Here is a 17,075-nt window from a genome sequence, read left to right as displayed (position 1 = left end):
GATGCACTGGTGATACATGGGTGAAAATGTGAAAAAATCTACTGTGTCTGTTGCTCAAGTATAGTTGTTGCTTTCCCACAAATTCACAGTAAACAGTAACGTTTATTTTCTTAACAAAGCTTAACAAAACCGATGATGTCTGTCATCTATATATACCCTGTAGATCCGAATTTGTGTGAATAGATAGTCGCAAATTCGTGTCTTGGGGAATATGTAGTTGGCATAAACCCAACGCTAGTGGAATTGGTGATGCACTTTTTTGTACCCATACTGACTGCTATTTCTATCTATCTATCTAGCTAGCTATCTATCTATCATGATTGGAGACATGCTTTAAAAAAAAAAAAAACTAAACATGTGGTGGTCTTGAAAATTAGACACCTGATGGCGCTACATCATTTGTTATATGGTGACAAATGCTCATGCGACAACGTGCGAAATTTATTCCAATTTAATAATCCTGCAGGATAATTCAAGTAAAAGTTTTGGTCACCACATTTTGTTTTGTATTTGTATTTTCCCATGTTCTCAGAGGGAGACAATTTTTTGATTTTTTCTGAATTTTTTTTTTTTCCAGATGTCACGCAAAAAATCTGAATCCCTCATAACGCACAGGCTCAGTAACATTTATGAAACAAGTATATAACGATTCAAGAATAATAAACAACAATCTAAAATACTTGAGGATGTGATGTTTATGTCGTTTGACAAACTGTTTTGCTGTGTTACTTTTTATTATGCTGTTTTATTATGCTGATTTTACTTTTTTTTTCTAGCAACAAGTGTCTCCCAATGAGGCTACATGTGACCCTTTGAGGACATGTTTTCCACGCGTTATTCATCAAACGGACAGCCTGCAGACAATGAGAAGAAGGAACATGACCTGAAACAGGTAATTTTTACATCAGGAAATACTGTGAGATGTCAGCTGAATTTACCTTTGTTTTTAGATTATATAATGCATGAATGATGAGGAATAGTAGGCTAGTCAGTTTATCCGTATTGTAGTGCTGTGTGGTTACTATTTTTGCTGAATATGTCTACTTTCTTGAATAAAATTGGCTTCTTTTTTCACTCTTTCGTTGACACAAAAAGGTATAGCTAATTCACGATGACTAGTAAAGAGGTGGATGAAATCAAAACGGTAAAGATACTGGTTCCGCATCCCTTATATGCTATATCACGTGATTCATTAAATAATTAATGAAGAGGCTGCAGAGCAGAAAGGCGACGCAGCCAATTCGTCAAGACTGGCTTTTCGCCGAGCTAACTTGTTTGAGTTTGGGCGAAATTTATTGGGGCATTTCCTTCGCGAGAAGCTATCCTCATTGCTGTGAACAGTCAAGAGGGAGAATCTAGGAGCAACCGCACAGCATAAGCACCACACATTGTGAGTAAGCCTATATTTTAGATCTAAATCTTGTAGATAGGTTGCTGGGAGCGGTCTTGTCTCCTGACTCGAAGAAAACACGTAAAGGCCAAAACTGAGATGCATATTTTTTTTTACACTGCTCTTTCATGAATAAAAATTCATCCGTTTATTTCAATATAATTGTATGAAAACACTTTATTATTCAGCCTGTCGTGATAACTAAACTAGATTACAAATGTAAGGAACTAGTGTTTCTCTAACATTTGTTCACTGCGAAATTTGTTACAGAATAAATTGTTTAATGTGACATTTTCTTTAGTATAGCCTACTTAAACGTTTATTCTTATAATCTATGTTAGGAATGTAAATTATTATTATTATTATTTTAATTTATTTTATTGCAGGTTTTGTGTAGTATGCTCTTAAATATTTTATAAGGCTGTACTATTGTAACAGACTGCGCTCATATAAAAAGTCTCGATGATTAGGCCTAATGCAACGAAGTGGCCGTTACGTTAAAGTATATTGTAGTAGGCTGTACGTCACGGGTTAAGGACGGGTAATATCAGTAAATGTTTAAGGTTGGGTTGTTAAGGCCTATTGGCTCGTCTGGTGGTGACTATACCCAGTTTATGCCATTTATGACGAACCCACTGCTACAGTGACATGAGCAAAGTAATGGATCAACTTGAGAGATCAAAGACCCCTGGACCTTTGGGGAATTGATCGCAGGACCGTCCCAAGACAGCGGCACTCTCTCATCTTCAACATCACTAATTACAATATCATGCACGAATAATTCGAAACAGATGTCTCCTTTTCAAGCGTTTTCAACAGTTTTATGGTAAAGATGTTAGCTGACATATTAAAGCACCTAAACCATTTTATGGTTCTTGTAAATTTATATATATATATATAGGTATATACAAGCTATAGCCTATATAAAAAATCATATACAGCAGCATCTGTATCAGTATTTACATATACTTACACTTCCAATTTACACCAGACATTATTAACCTATTTAATTGAAAATAGCACACATCTCTCCATTCTTAGTTTCTCCATTCCAGGTCGTTTGGTAAGTATACATCACGTCAATACTGCTTCAGAGCAACATCCTGATCTTGCTTAATTTTTGTTTGTTTCGCAGTTCAATTTATATCGATTGCTAACTCCAAGAGACATCCTTCTTTGCCTCCATCAGCATTTACGTTCAAGACATGTAATCCTCTTCCAGAAGAGGAAGTTATCCTTTCAGCAGTCTGATATTGTTGGATTTAAAAAGAATATGCATAGGCTAATAGAGCGTATTTTTGTTTCGTTATGAAGTGTTCTTTTCTAAAGTGTGTCTGATTAGTGTTGGGTCACATTATCTTGTAACTACACTGGGGTCTTCTGCAGTTTTTACCCGTAAATTTGATTCACTCGATCCTTTGGCTTGTATCACTTATAGGTAAGCTTTGTTTTGCGCTTTTATCGTCATATAATGGAGAGGTAAATATTTTGATTGAAATTCTACATATAAAGAAGACATAGGCTAACTCATACTCAATGACACTTACAGTAGGACTTCGGAGTGGAGCTGAAAATATACAATGATCAGTGGCTGTTGTTATCAGCAAGGTTTTTAATTATTATTTTTTTATGTTGTTGATTAGAGTGAATTAGCCTGTACACTTACATAAAATATATTTATTAGTAAATGTCCCTCTGATTTGTGCCTTGATTCCAGTTATCCACGGAACCAAGCTGCTGGAGAATAAGCTCACAGTTTGTGAATGGCGAAGGATCTGTCTGGGTGATTAATCGCCCTAGTACTTTGGCTAAGGTTCAAGACGAGTTCACTGGGCTTTGTGCGTTTTTCTGTAGGCTAGCACTGCACACTCCCCTTCCCATTGTTTTTTCCCAACTAGTCTCTTTCTTCGTTATTTTAGTTTTTATCAACCCAGTTACGATTAAAAATAAATACAGTGAAATGCCGTTTGCAATTTCAAATACCCACCATTTTCTTATTTGAAATGCTTTTAACTTTTATTTTCCACAAGCATTGATGTCATTGTATTGTTTAAGTGATTTTAAATAGGGATCTGGCTGTACATTCGGGGGAAAAATTATTAATAAGGGCATTATTGTTTTGCCCCGATTCGTAACTATTTTCCAAACGTTTTTTTCTGGATGAATGAAATCTTCCCTTTTCTAATTGCCAAAAGAAAAAAATTATACACCAGCAATACAAAAAGCAGATGCCTCAGAGAAACTTATACTGTCTACATAAACCGAGAATAAGAAGTGCACATGGCTCTTTTAATTTTGATACACACAATAGACTAAATGTGTAGAATTATTTCGACACCCTGAATTCAATTTGTTTTATGGTGTACCAGTTAAAAACAAAAACAAAATGTAAAAGGAAAACATGTTCTCAAATAAGTTAAATTACATTGTATAAGTTTTCTCATGAATCGTTGGATATTTTTATGCAATTGTTTGTGCATGTAGGCTATATTCTATTTTTCACATTTTTTATGGCCGAGTGTTATTTAAAATTGTTTAAAATAGGCTACATTTTTATATTGCATTCACCCTATTTTGAGTTTGTGATTTGTGCACACTGAATAACACTGGATATCCAATTTTTAATTTTTAATTTTTAATTTTTTGCAGCTTATATCATGAAGAAGAAAACAGACCATTTTTTGTCAGCAACACAGTAAGATATTCTGGTTTCTGGCAGTGCGTACTCCGCAAAAGAGACACTATTCATATATTTTTCCCTTTTAGTTGCGATGATGGATTCATGTTCCCTGACTCACACCGTGTTGCTCTGACCCTGCAGGTCATCTTCCAGCGGGCCTCCGGAACCATACTGTCACATGACACGAGAGGCCAGAGTTTCGCTAAACCCCACAGAAAGGACCACAGATAACTGATGAAAGCTGTCCAGAAAATGCAAATAACGAACAACAACAAGAACGTCTGCCTCACAATTTCGGGGAATTATTTGTAAAAAAAAAAGTCGTTATGCATTTGAACGTAATGACAAAATGCGTCATCCCAAATATATTGGGTCAGCGACCGCAAAAGACCAACTAGTAGTACAGTGAAATGGAATACTGAACGAGATAAAGAAAGAGGACATTATATCAATGGGAAATTGTACACCAAAAAGAGACACTATTCATATATTTTTCCCTTTTAGTTGCGATGATGGATTCATGTTGCTCTGACCCTGCAGGTCATCTTCCAGCGGGCCTCCGGAACCATACTGTCACATGACACGAGAGGCCAGAGTTTCGCTAAACCCCACAGAAAGGACCACAGATAACTGATGAAAGCTGTCCAGAAAATGCAAATAACGAACAACAACAAGAACGTCTGCCTCACAATTTCGGGGAATTATTTGTAAAAAAAAAAAGTCGTTATGCATTTGAACGTAATGACAAAATGCGTCATCCCAAATATATTGGGTCAGCGACCGCAAAAGACCAACTAGTAGTACAGTGAAATGGAATACTGAACGAGATAAAGAAAGAGGACGTTATATCAATGGGAAATTGTACACCATCCTCAATCAAGACAGTACTAACTCATCAGTGTTTCTTCCTGCAAACTATACCGGAGATAACTTAAGGAATCACAAGTTCACTGTATCACCAGCCCATATTTTATTGGATGAGAATTCAAGCAAACGCGACAAAGAGGAGCGCGGCGTTATTTGGAGGTGAGTAAATGCAGTTAGAATCTAAATTAAATGACCAGCAGTAACATAAATAACAAAACAATATTAGAATTTTGGCATAAGAATCGTTAGCTAAAATCATATCAATATGTAAACAGCGCAGGAGCGACAAGAAACCCCCTTCGGGATTCATTGCATCAAAAAGAGCACGTACTGCTTTATACAAGGGATCAGCTAGAGCCTGAGAAGGTCCACTTCAGCCCATATCTGTGCAGGCGGAGACGTATGGAAATGGTCGTTTTACTCAAACTTAAATCTGGTTTCAGAACCGGAAGATGAGACAAAAAAAAAGACTGTAGGCTGAAAAGAATGTTTCTCTTAGCTGGACCATCTCTGACCAACACCCACCACCACCGTCTTGAGTGAAGCTTCAAGAGATGTATGCATGGCAGTGCCTCAGGTGAGACGTCCTTCCGCAAATATGACTGAAGAAGAATAGCTGTAGTATGTAGTATGAGTATGGCTATCCAGATTAATGGCATTCTCTGTCTCTTCTGGACGATTTCCACATTCTGTCATGTTCCCAGAGCGTAGCCTATAATAAAGTCCCCCTTGAAATGATTAAATGCCACTTTCATATAATGTTTAATGGTAAATAAGCATAGTAGGCTAAAGTACTTGATTGATTGAATAACGTTACTGTGGTTAATAAATCAGTACAATTATTGTGTGAAAATGAATAGCCCTATGAATTTGACATTTAGTGCTTGTTATTTTTATTTAGCCTATTTAGGCTATTGCTTCTCCCGATGTTAATTTGAAATGATCTAATCAGTTTATCTGTGACCATTTACAACTCTTATTAATAATTTTCTGTATTCGAATGGAGACTGTCTGTCACCTGTATTAAGTAAAATTATGGCTTTAGGTTTAACTAAAAAGTCGAATTAAACTAGACTCGTATTTTTAGATTTTAGGAAATAATCCTATTAGAAACCAAAGACACGTTTCCCAAACTCCCTCTGTGTAGGAGCACATTATTATAGCATCACACGAACTTATTTTAATGGGAGATTATATCTATAAGCACTATTTTAAAAAGTAGGATGGCCCACTATATATAGAGATAGAGAGAAAAAGCCAATCTCAGGCAATTGGTGTATAGCCTGGTGGTTCATTCCAGTTAAATTAGGAATTTAGATTTGAAAATAGTACAAGAAACTCTCTAGAAAACAAAAACTCAAAGGCTGACTATTTCAAGTAAATGGTATGTAGGCTATCCTATGATGACTTTTTAAACCCTGTTTATTTATAGCTCGCTACACAACTCCAGTTCTCCTCGCCGTCACGAATACACTATAGGCTAAATCCGTTGTTATAACTGCTGTGCTCGCTTTAATTCACATTAGACCTACATTGCGAGTTCATTACATCAGATTGATGGGTGGATTCGATTGATGTGTTTGTCATGTAAATACGAATCGTTTGATGGACACCTGCAACGCCCAGAGTGCTACCGCAGGTCGCACACTATTGGTGCATAATTAGTCACATGATCTGTCACTTAACTGATATGAGCTTGGATAGAACTTTGTGTGGTTTGACATACAGCTTAGAGGTTGTAGGGGCACTGGGACCACACATCAGCCTATATTGACCCTGCTTAATCAATTTTGCTTGGTCAGTCAACAATGAATTCCTACTTAGATTATACGATTTATAACCGTGGTGCTAACACTTATAGTTCGAAGGTTGGATGTTTTCCTATAGAGCAAGAATATTTGCCAAGTGCTTGCGCAAGTACAAATAGTTACATTCCCGAGGGACGTCCAGTTGGAGGGAACACTTGTACCGCACAACTCGAAACTCATGGCACAATTTACGCACAACTTAATTCGCAGCAATACCATATCAATATGGACATGGCGGAAACTGGACACACCAGTTTTTGTAAGCAAACTCGACCTCCTCTCTCGGATTATGGACATCAACACGTTCTCACTCAAGCAGACGACCACTTGCGTCTTCAGTCCCCTGCTTTTTCTGTCGTGAACATGGGAACCAACATGGGAACATACAGTGAATCTAACTGCAGGCCTGGCTCGGTCTCTGCAAGCCACTATCAGTCATATCCCTATGAAGAACAGGAACCACACGGCTATGGTTCGTTAAGCAAGTACCAGGTCTCCCTTGACTCCAAGACGAACATCAAACAAGCGCCAACGTTTGACTGGATGAAAGTCAAGAGGAACCCTCCTAAAACAGGTGAGTTAAGGCTAATTACAATGGCTACTGTAAAAATGGAAGTACGTAATATTAAAAAGTATGTCAGTTGAGGTTTCTAAGTCTTTTTTGTTCATAATTTTGTCTCTTTCAGTTAAAGTCGCCGAATATGGGATCCACGGCCAGCAGAACATAATACGCACCAATTTCACCACCAAGCAGCTCACCGAACTTGAGAAGGAGTTCCACTTCAACAAGTACCTGACCAGGGCGCGCAGAGTGGAAGTGGCCGCCACCCTCGAACTGAACGAAACGCAGGTTAAAATTTGGTTTCAGAATCGCAGAATGAAACAGAAGAAGCGCGAGAAGGAAGGAACAGCACCGGTAATTAAACGTGTGACTCTTTGCTCTGCTGGTCAAAGCGCAGACAACTCAAACAGCTCATCCCCGGGTGCTTCGCCTACCTCAGACTCTTCCACTGCTATTTGATGATTACTTGCCTTTGTGGCAAACGAACTTACATCTCATCATTGTGCTGTGGAGAACTTCTTAACTTATTCTGCTGTCTTAGACAAAGCATAAAATATGCGCTAGCACGTGCATGTGTTTTATACATAACGCAAAATACTCAATTTTGCTGCATTAGAGCTACCGAATTCATGGTTCAAAATGCATTAACAGGGTATATGCTTAATAGTCCAAAGCAAGACGTTTAAATGTTATTTTTTTCTGTCATCAGGTTGATATCCTTTTTTGCACTACTGATTCATCCTTTGTTGAAAGAGTAAAAAAATGTAGAAAAGACTGACATGTTTATGTATTTAGAAAACAATCTGGCCAGTGACTTTCTGATAATTAAATACATTTTATTTTTCTCAAACATGTTTGTGGAATTAATCCAATTTAAATCAATTTATCGATTTTCTTTTAATTAAAAGGCTCTTCATGATGTTGGTATGATTGCGTCCTTTGTCAGAGGATGTTGCAATACAATGGAGCTCATTTAAATCAGTGTTGCTCTAGTCTGTATAGTTTGACAAGAGGAATGTTGCATTACACACCAGGTGGCTTCCTATGACCTTTTCACCTTTTTGTGCCTACAGGCTTTCTAAACATGTAAACACTCCTTGGTGCTCAGTATACCACTCACTGACTAGATTTGAGGTTTCAATCCTACTTGGCACAGCACAATGATACTGCAGGTTAAGAAAAGATAAGACCCTTTCTAACTCTTTCTAACAAGATAATTTATAAGGCCCCATTCATTTCATTTGTACATTTCTTAACCAAGGCCATAAAGAAGAGTGATAGATATTGAAACAAATTCTGTAGATTATAATAATGTACTAAGAAATAAAACAAATGGCCTTTGTTTGCATAAACAGTTCACTGTAAATCTGTGTATTTTTTCATGTAATATTTTTTGGGGGCATCAGATTAAAATGTATGCTAAGAGGTGAGCAATTACAGGGGGAAAAAATGTTTAAATGGAGATAGATACTATCTCCATTTGCCTCAATTCTTCTAGAAAGTTTGCAAGGTTTAATTTCCCTGATCATCTGACGGACTGCTCCAATATTTACCCAGGGTGTTGGGTTTGCACAGTATTTGCCCCAGCAGCCATGCACTGTCAGCACCCTCTCCACTGACCAGGTTCACTCAGAGTTCAGGCCTAAATTAATACACAAAAGCCACGGGCCTGTCCAGCAGGGGATGAGAGGTCAATCAGAGTGTTATCTCTCTCAAAAATGAATTATCTACTACAAACTGAAAATTGAATTGAATGTCTAGTAAAAAATAGACAATAATAGATTTTAAATGAATTAATTAAATGAAACTGCTATTGAGGTTTAGATATTAGTTCAACTGAAAATTTCACTTAAATAAAGGTGAAATCATGACAAACTGGCGAAACCGGCATATGTTTAATTTTACTATTATGCTTTAAGCTATATTGTAGTATGCCCAGTTTTAGTTAAATCCATCCCAAGACAGTCCAACTAACTAAATGACAAACACTGGTGGTAAGGACATGCTGCTGATTAAAAACATCTTTATTTCAGTATGAAAATTCATAAATATGCCACAATGACACAAACATCAATGTTGAAATGGCCATGCAAATGAAACTTCAAAAATCAAATTCAAATATATCAGTTGGTCAGCCAGAAGGGGAAAAAAGCTACAATGTTGCATGTTTACTTAAAGTTATTAAGTATCTAGTATTTGTTGCTTGCTCTTTTGGGTTGTGTGGCTCTGGGCTCCTATGGGTCTCCCATCTGTGGGCATCAGTGGAAGAGCTACAGTGCTGCAGAGACAGATGTTCAGTCAGCCTGGAGGAGGAGGCTGTTTTTCACCAGATTGTCAGTGTGCAGAAAAGGCTCACACTGCAGAATGTGGGGCAAGAGGAGCATCGGAGAATTAAAAGAAGATAAAAATAGCATCCTCAGACAATAATGCGTATAAAGAAATAGGCTATGTGTGGAAAGACGCGGAGAGAGAAAATAAATGTGCATCTGTGAAAGAGGCAGTCAGCAATAGTCATCAGAAAGTCTGTAATTTTGTGAAATAGTGGAGTGACTGTTTTTAAGATTACATTGGGTAAGATTGGCACATATTTCAAAAAAGATGCACTTACTGTTAAATGATGCCACAGTATTGCATATCACTTTGCTGGCAAAAATTACTTGATAGATTTGATCATTTCGTGGAAAATTGTATAGATATTTAAATCTCCCTGGAAGGACAATATACTACAATTCAAAAGTTTAAGGTCAGGAAGTTAAAAAAAAAAAAAAAGCGAATACTTTCATTCAGCAAGGATGCATTAAATTGATGAAAAGTGACAGTAAAGACATTTATAATATTACAAATTATGTCAATTTCAAATAAATGTTTTGTAAACATCCAATTCATCCAGAATCCAGAAAAAAAATCCTGCACAACTGTTTTCAACATTGATAATAATAAAAATGTATTTTGAGCACAAAATCAGCATATTAGAATGATTTCTGAAGGATCATGTGACAGTGAAGACTGGATTAAAGGCTGCTGAAAACTGAGTGTTGCCATCACATGAATAAATTATATTTCACAATTTATTAAAAACAACAACAGTTACCTCCAGTATTTAATAAAATGCAATGGGCAAAAAAGGAGAAATTTCATGTTAAAAATTCAATGACAAAAATCATATTGACAGGTACACCGCCTTTGCTGTGATGTTTAGGGCAGATCTGAAGCTTGCAAGGTATATACTCTCCCTGCTGGGTGTGCTTGTCAGAGAGTCTTTTACAAATCAAATGCCTGGCTTGACTTCCAGAGTCTTGTTCAAGTCCCTCTGAAGCATGTCACTCTGCTGGGGTGCATGACCTCAAAGAGATAAAAGAATACTGTATACACTATTCATGGGCTTGAAACAGGGGTCAGGGGGTCATTTTATATGTCTTCTTGTCTTTCACAGACATACAGTCAACAGCTAAGACAGTGGCCACATGCAGATAGCCACCTCCTCTCGCTGAAAACAGGAAGAACAGGAAGTCTTCCTCTTGTGCTCTCCACACAGACACGTATGACCTTCCCCCTCTCGCTCAATCGTATCAATGTCCTCGCGAGGCCATATAATCAGTCCACCGCCTTATAAGCTGAGTAACCGAGAGGGAAAACTTCAAAGACCCTGCAGCACACGAGCTGGGCTGTTGCCAGCAAGCAACCAACAGATATTGGCTTAGGCAGTGTAAAAACAAACATGTGCAAGATTTTTTTTATAGTATAACTCTGATTAGATTATGAGAGAGAAGTGAAGTTATTGCACCTGCTCAGAGAGGGCGAGTTGGAAAATTGCCAGTTACTCTCAAAACCAACACTACAGTGTTTTTGTCATAACTGAATTGACAAATTTCCTGCATGTGGTTTTGTTTGTAGGGATCTTATAGCTTGGCAAAGTGTAACCGGTGCTCCGTCACTCATATGATTTAGAGAGGCAAGTAGTGCGCGCCAGAGGGAGACAAATGAAAGCTGACAGTTCATTTTATCAGTGACAGATCGTTGATCTCATGGACTGCCTCCCTGGTCTCTTTTAGAAGGCGGTGAAGGTTGAATATTAGTGGATACTGATACAACCAACGCCCCCTTCAGAATCCCAAAGGCTTTATATTCCAGCCAGCAGAATATGAGTGCAGCATGACACACTGACGCTACAAAACCAAAGTATCAGATTTCAGTAATAAAATTAACAAGATATTATTTTTTGATTCATATTTTTCCTTCCTACAGCTAAATCAGTTAAACAATTTTAAAGTTTGTGTTTGTGGCTTCATGAGGAAAATATCGACTGTAATTATGTTTAAAAGGGATAGTTCACACAAAAATTTTAATTCTGTCAATATTTTCTCATCTTCATATTGTTCCAAACCTGTATGACTTTATTTGTTCTTTTCAACACAAAAGAAAAAAAATAGAATGTTTTAACTTGTTTTTGACCATGCAATGAAAGTCAATGGGGTCCAAAACAGCATCGGACAGCATGACAGCAAACAACCCTGGAATTTTTTTTTTATTCCACAGAAAATAAGAAATGCATGCAGGTTTAGAACAACATAAGGATGACTTTTTTGGGGTGAACTAACCCTTTAAGCATATGCACATGAATAGAGGTTTCTCTGAAAAATTCTTATATCAAACTTTTTCGGCTCAGAAGTTCCCAGAACTATCCATTTCAACAGTTTCAAATGGTCCTATACAATTTAGCCATTAGCATAAGAGAAAACTAAGAACTGAATTTATTCTAAGAGCTAGTGAAAACTGTTCCTCTAAGTTCACCATGATTGATATGTGGGTGTTGACATACACTGATACCATGGAAACTCTTTGACAAACGATCATACTTTCCCCCCATCTACTTTGGAAATATTTACCACACAGGTCCTTAAACACCCACAAAAACAGCTTCTAAGTGCTGCCTGCCTGAAGTGTCTTGTGCATGTGTGGGGAGGTTAATTAGCAGCAAGGAGCAGAACTGAGTTCAAAGGGTCAAACCAGCGACAGAGATGAGCCCAAGGCTTTGCACGGGCAGAAATGTTTTCATACCATTTAACAGGAAAGGCATTATAAGCCAATTGATAGTAATTGAATCTCATAATGGAAAAGACGACAAACTCTGAAACTGTTCCAGTGCCTTCATATTGACCCCTGGTCTCTAGAGGGGTGTGTGACCATGTTGGAGTGTGATTTCTGTCAGGTCGGGGCAGTTTAGGGGGGGGGGGGACTCTCAGATGACAGTTCTGCCCCTCCCCCAAGTGAAACACAAATGAAAAGGAATGCAGAGATAAAAAGCCTGTGTCCCCAGATAAGGGGACAGAAGAAAGGAGTAGGCGAATGCTAAAAGAGCTCTCTTGGAGAGATGCGAGGCGCTGATGGCAGTGTTGGTGGTAGGAGAGCAGGTTCCTCTCATCAGCCTAGGCCTGTGTTTGATACTGGGTCTTTGTCGCTCTTTCAGCAGTGCATTGTTGGGAGGTGTAATCCTGGGCGGATTACAAAGGCAAGATCCTTTCATATGGCTGGAGGCCAGGGAAATTCTCCTACGAAATTTTCATATCATCCAAAAGAGGTGAGGGATGTCACAGTATGATTTATTCATGTGCGACTATTAGAGCTTACACATACTTGTTCCTCCTTGTTTGTACTGCACATTGAATACCATAAAAAGTAAATTTATAGGAGCAAATAATTTGCAGCTTCAAAATCTGTGCTCCCAGTTGAGCTACAAATGAAACACAACAGTTAAACAGACAGGAAGCAAATTGCACAGTTCTTCTATTGTTGTCTTTTTAGAAGCAAGGAGTACAATTACAGCGCTTGCCGGCTGGAGTGGTTTTTGTGGTTTGCTGTGCTGAAACAAGGTGTTTGCAAAGAGAAAAAGCATACTTTTTTTTCAGCACTGGGCTACATGAATACTTAGCTGTCATTGCAACATTTGCAAACGCTGCAGTGCACTGCTTCACAGATGCATGTGCTTACAGATACTCAAGCTGCTATCAATCTAACGCCTCTTCGATTCTTTTAGAATTTGTAGTACCGCTTTCATTGCAGATCAGAAATGTTTATCTACTGTGACTAAGAAAGACAGTGGAACGATACAAACTATTTTTATGAACCTCAGTTATATCTGATTATAAGCATTATACAGTAATCCTTTTTTTTTTAACATTGCAAAGTCCATTTGGTTAGAAGGTTATTTTATCCATTACAAGATGTTCTTCTCTAAAAGCATTTTTAAATCCTCTTTTTTTGCAGATACCCACAAGAATTCCCCCACAGATGTAAGTGCACAGCTGTTTCATGATTCTAATTAATTGCCCACAGAGATTTCCGTTCCGATTCTGTCTTTCCCGGAACAATGGTTCTTTAGAAAAAAAGTCGGTTTTACAAAAATGATTCGATTTTCCTCCCACAGCATTTTCATTTTATGTATGTCTGTCGAATTAACTCGACAAAGTTTCTACTTTTATAAAGTTCTTGCTTTTTTGTTTTAATTTTTTATTCTAGTTGAATCCAATCTTGAGGATAGTTCAGATGACAACCGCAGCTCCAGTCTGGGACGCTCTGCCCCCTCAGATGATATGTCAGTGGCCTCTGACTACCAGGAGGAAGGTGCTTCTGAACGTGAGTTCAAGCCACTCTTTGTGCAGATGAGTGTGTTTACTTGTATGTCTAATGCGTGTAAGCTGTGATAGGTAGAGACAGGAAACTTGTCTAAAGCATCTTTAGCACATTTCTTGTTGTGGGGGTTTCACTGGTAGTGATGAAATACCCCAGTGGAGGTGTTTGGTAACAGATCACCCTCTAGTGGATTCCCACAACTCTGCTGCTGGCATTGAGGAGTGTGTGGAGGGGGAATGGGAGGGTGGTCTTTACCCTTCATACAAAAGAGATGAAGCACTCCCTCTAGTGGCAGGCGAGTGGGATGTTTGGGCAATGTGTGCTGCTGAGGTTCTTGGGGTTAAGCCGTGGCATGTTTGCCTGTGTTTAACAATGGTGTGGAAATGTTAGCTTACTTGTCCTTCTGACAGCAATAATATTTACACTTGTATAGCCTACTACAATTTGAAAAATGCAAACTGGAACAAAATTCAAAGTTTAAAGAGAGAAAAACAGTATGTACTGCAGATTGAAAATGGCTCGTCAAAATCTGTATTTTGTCTTTGTTGATTATTTTTTTTTACTAATGTGAGCAGTTTGCTGTTGCTTCGGGCCAGATCTGTGACTGATCATCCCCGGCTCCTCTGTAACCAGCTGGTCTTGAAATTCAACCCTGTACCTGAGGGGCGTTTTATCCATTTTCTCTAATTTATCACTCACCATACAACTGACAATTTTCTCAGAGGGATCAAAAGCCTGCAGCTTTGCAGAAAAGAGCTAAAAGAAAAGAATTGAGGGATATTCAAGTCAATAGAATTGATCTGTAGTGACCAGCTCAGAGATGATACTGTAATCCAATAAAGAGATGAGACTGTAATCCTCTCTCTTTTTTTGCTAGATTTTTACTTCATAGAACTATTTTATTTTTTTAACAGTTTTCCAGATTGAACACAAAAAAAATGTCAGGCTACACAATTGCCATTTGTGAAAACCATAAATTATTGTTTTTATCTTGAATACGCCGCCTTGTTCACTGACACGAAACTTCTCACCACTCTGGTAAAAATGAAAACTCCATCGTTCCATTTATTTGATATGTTGTTTGTAATTTAGCAACAAAAGGGGTCAAACCTGGATGTGCTCCTTTGATTCGCTTCTTTGCCGGAAAAGGCATATAAGTCAAAGAGGAGTAACTCGAAGAAGATTCGCTTCATGTCGCTCTTTCAATAAAGATAATGACCAGCAAGGGCAAGTGCAGTTCATGGTTCATATTTAGTTCACCAGTTGGGAATCTCACATCAAACCCTATGAGAGGGCATTTGGAATTTGAGAGGGAGAGCATTTTGGAGCATATGAAATTAGAGAGAGGAATATAATCATGAAGATTAAGATTTAAATGTGCACCTTTTCCAGCAATTCAGATTTAGTTGTTTTCTCATTTGCTTTTTATTCAATAAGGATGCTCCATGCTGAGCCCTTTTTTTGCTTAGCTCGAGTGAATGAAAAACAAAATGCATATGTGATATGAATGAGCTGGTGCCCTTGCATGTGTAACCCCTCTCTCCCGAGTCCTCACCGCCACACCTCGTTCCGAGTGGGTCTCAAACCTGGGTCTCCGGCATGGGAGGCGGACGCACTAACAAGGTGGCTAAAGACTGCAGCCTCTAGTGTGAGGTTTACCAGCACAGCACCTACTCTCTTACCTCTGTTACACATGCTGATATTTTCAAATTTACCCTATTGTAGCGGAGGGTAAATGTAGTTCAGGCATTCAATGCTTGCACCGTTACTCGCTCCGTGATGTCACATGCTCGCCTGTGTGAGGAAGGGAAATTGACTGTGTCTGCTTGTGCTCTAACCTGACTGGAGGATGAGGCAGCCGTTGACTCGTCGATGGGAGGAGTCAGTGTTATTTCATTTAGCCAGCGCTGCTTCCCTGTCTCCAGAGGGAGGTTTGACACTAGATTTGTTATAGCTGACAGGAACAGATGGGTGCTCTATTGTCAGGGCCCCTGTCTGTATGGTAATGTGAACTGAGTTTCACCCGCAGACCGCACGGTTGACCCCACCGTGCCTGCAGCCTCGTCTGGATGACAGCAGCCCTGCAGCTGAGGATGGGAAGCCCAGGGCAGAGGGAGCCTCACGGTGGGGTGGATATTTTGCCAGGTCAAGTTTAGGAAATGCAAAAGTTGTAAAAAACAACAACAACAAAAACATTCTTATTGCTTTGAATGGGCTGAGTAGATATTTGCTTGGGTTGATTGCTAAAATGATGTTATAGCTGACAGGAACAGATGGGTGCTCTATTGTCAGGGCCCCTGTCTGTATGGTAATGTGAACTGAGTTTCACCCGCAGACCGCACGGTTGACCCCACCGTGCCTGCAGCCTCGTCTGGATGACAGCAGCCCTGCAGCTGAGGATGGGAAGCCCAGGGCAGAGGGAGCCTCACGGTGGGGTGGATATTTTGCCAGGTCAAGTTTAGGAAATGCAAAAGTTGTAAAAAACAACAACAACAACAACAAAAACATTCTTATTGCTTTGAATGGGCTGAGTAGATATTTGCTTGGGTTGATTGCTAAAATTATAAAAAAATATTGCACACAAGACAACACACCGATCATTTGATTTCAGTAATAACAAATAGAGCAGAAAAGGTGTATGGTTTTTTTCATTCTGTCAGGAGTTTGTGTGTTTAAGAGGCTAATATCAATGCATGTCCTATCAAAGGCTGCACATGCTCTGGGCTCTTTGTGTGCACTGATTTGATTTATGTTCAGAAACAAAAGCCCCTCTCGTTCCTGTTATCTTACCCCACCAAAGCTTTACAGGCAAAGCTGGAGAAGCCAATCAGAAAGGCCAAGGATTCAGAGTTAAGTTGTTTCTTTATCGCAAATTAGATCATCAAGATGTAAATTAAATTTTTTTCTCAAGATCTTAGAGCCTCGTAATTAATGGTTGTGAAATTGATTGTTGTAATGAATCTCTGGAGAGTCCAAAAAGAGCTTGCATCAATGAAAAAGACATTTTAGCTTGGCAATTAAGCAACCCTTAGCAAACTATAGTGACCAAATCTCATTTTCGTCATCATCACAATTACTGTCAAGGATTTTCGGCAGAGCTCTGTCCTGCAGCCTCGGATTGTCATATTTATCCTAATG

At 38.6% G+C, this 17,075-nt stretch overlaps 1 protein-coding gene and 1 long non-coding RNA gene across 2 annotated transcripts; both read left to right on the top strand.

Moving 5' to 3' along the window:
* The first annotated feature begins 6,620 nt into the window (after window positions 1-6,620).
* LOC107582849 (homeobox protein Hox-B1b-like) lies at window positions 6,621-7,860 on the top strand. The gene is made up of 2 exons (XM_016268863.1): window positions 6,621-7,319; window positions 7,432-7,860. The coding sequence occupies exons 1-2, from the start codon at window positions 6,746-6,748 to the stop codon at window positions 7,764-7,766; spliced, it is 909 nt and encodes a 302-aa protein (XP_016124349.1). The 5' UTR covers window positions 6,621-6,745; the 3' UTR covers window positions 7,767-7,860.
* A 4,978-nt stretch (window positions 7,861-12,838) lies between these two features.
* On the top strand, window positions 12,839-13,934 carry LOC107582848 (uncharacterized). The gene is made up of 3 exons (XR_001608981.1): window positions 12,839-12,885; window positions 13,572-13,597; window positions 13,824-13,934. It is a non-coding gene; the product is annotated as an uncharacterized lncRNA (long non-coding RNA).
* The last annotated feature ends 3,141 nt before the right edge of the window (window positions 13,935-17,075 follow it).

This window comes from Sinocyclocheilus grahami, unplaced genomic scaffold (genome assembly GCF_001515645.1).
Source record: "Sinocyclocheilus grahami isolate Dianchi unplaced genomic scaffold, SAMN03320097.WGS_v1.1 scaffold47.1, whole genome shotgun sequence".
Lineage (NCBI taxonomy): Eukaryota > Metazoa > Chordata > Actinopteri > Cypriniformes > Cyprinidae > Sinocyclocheilus > Sinocyclocheilus grahami.
The sequence above is the reverse complement of the archived record's forward strand: the minus strand, read 5'-3'. Positions and strand labels throughout refer to the sequence as shown.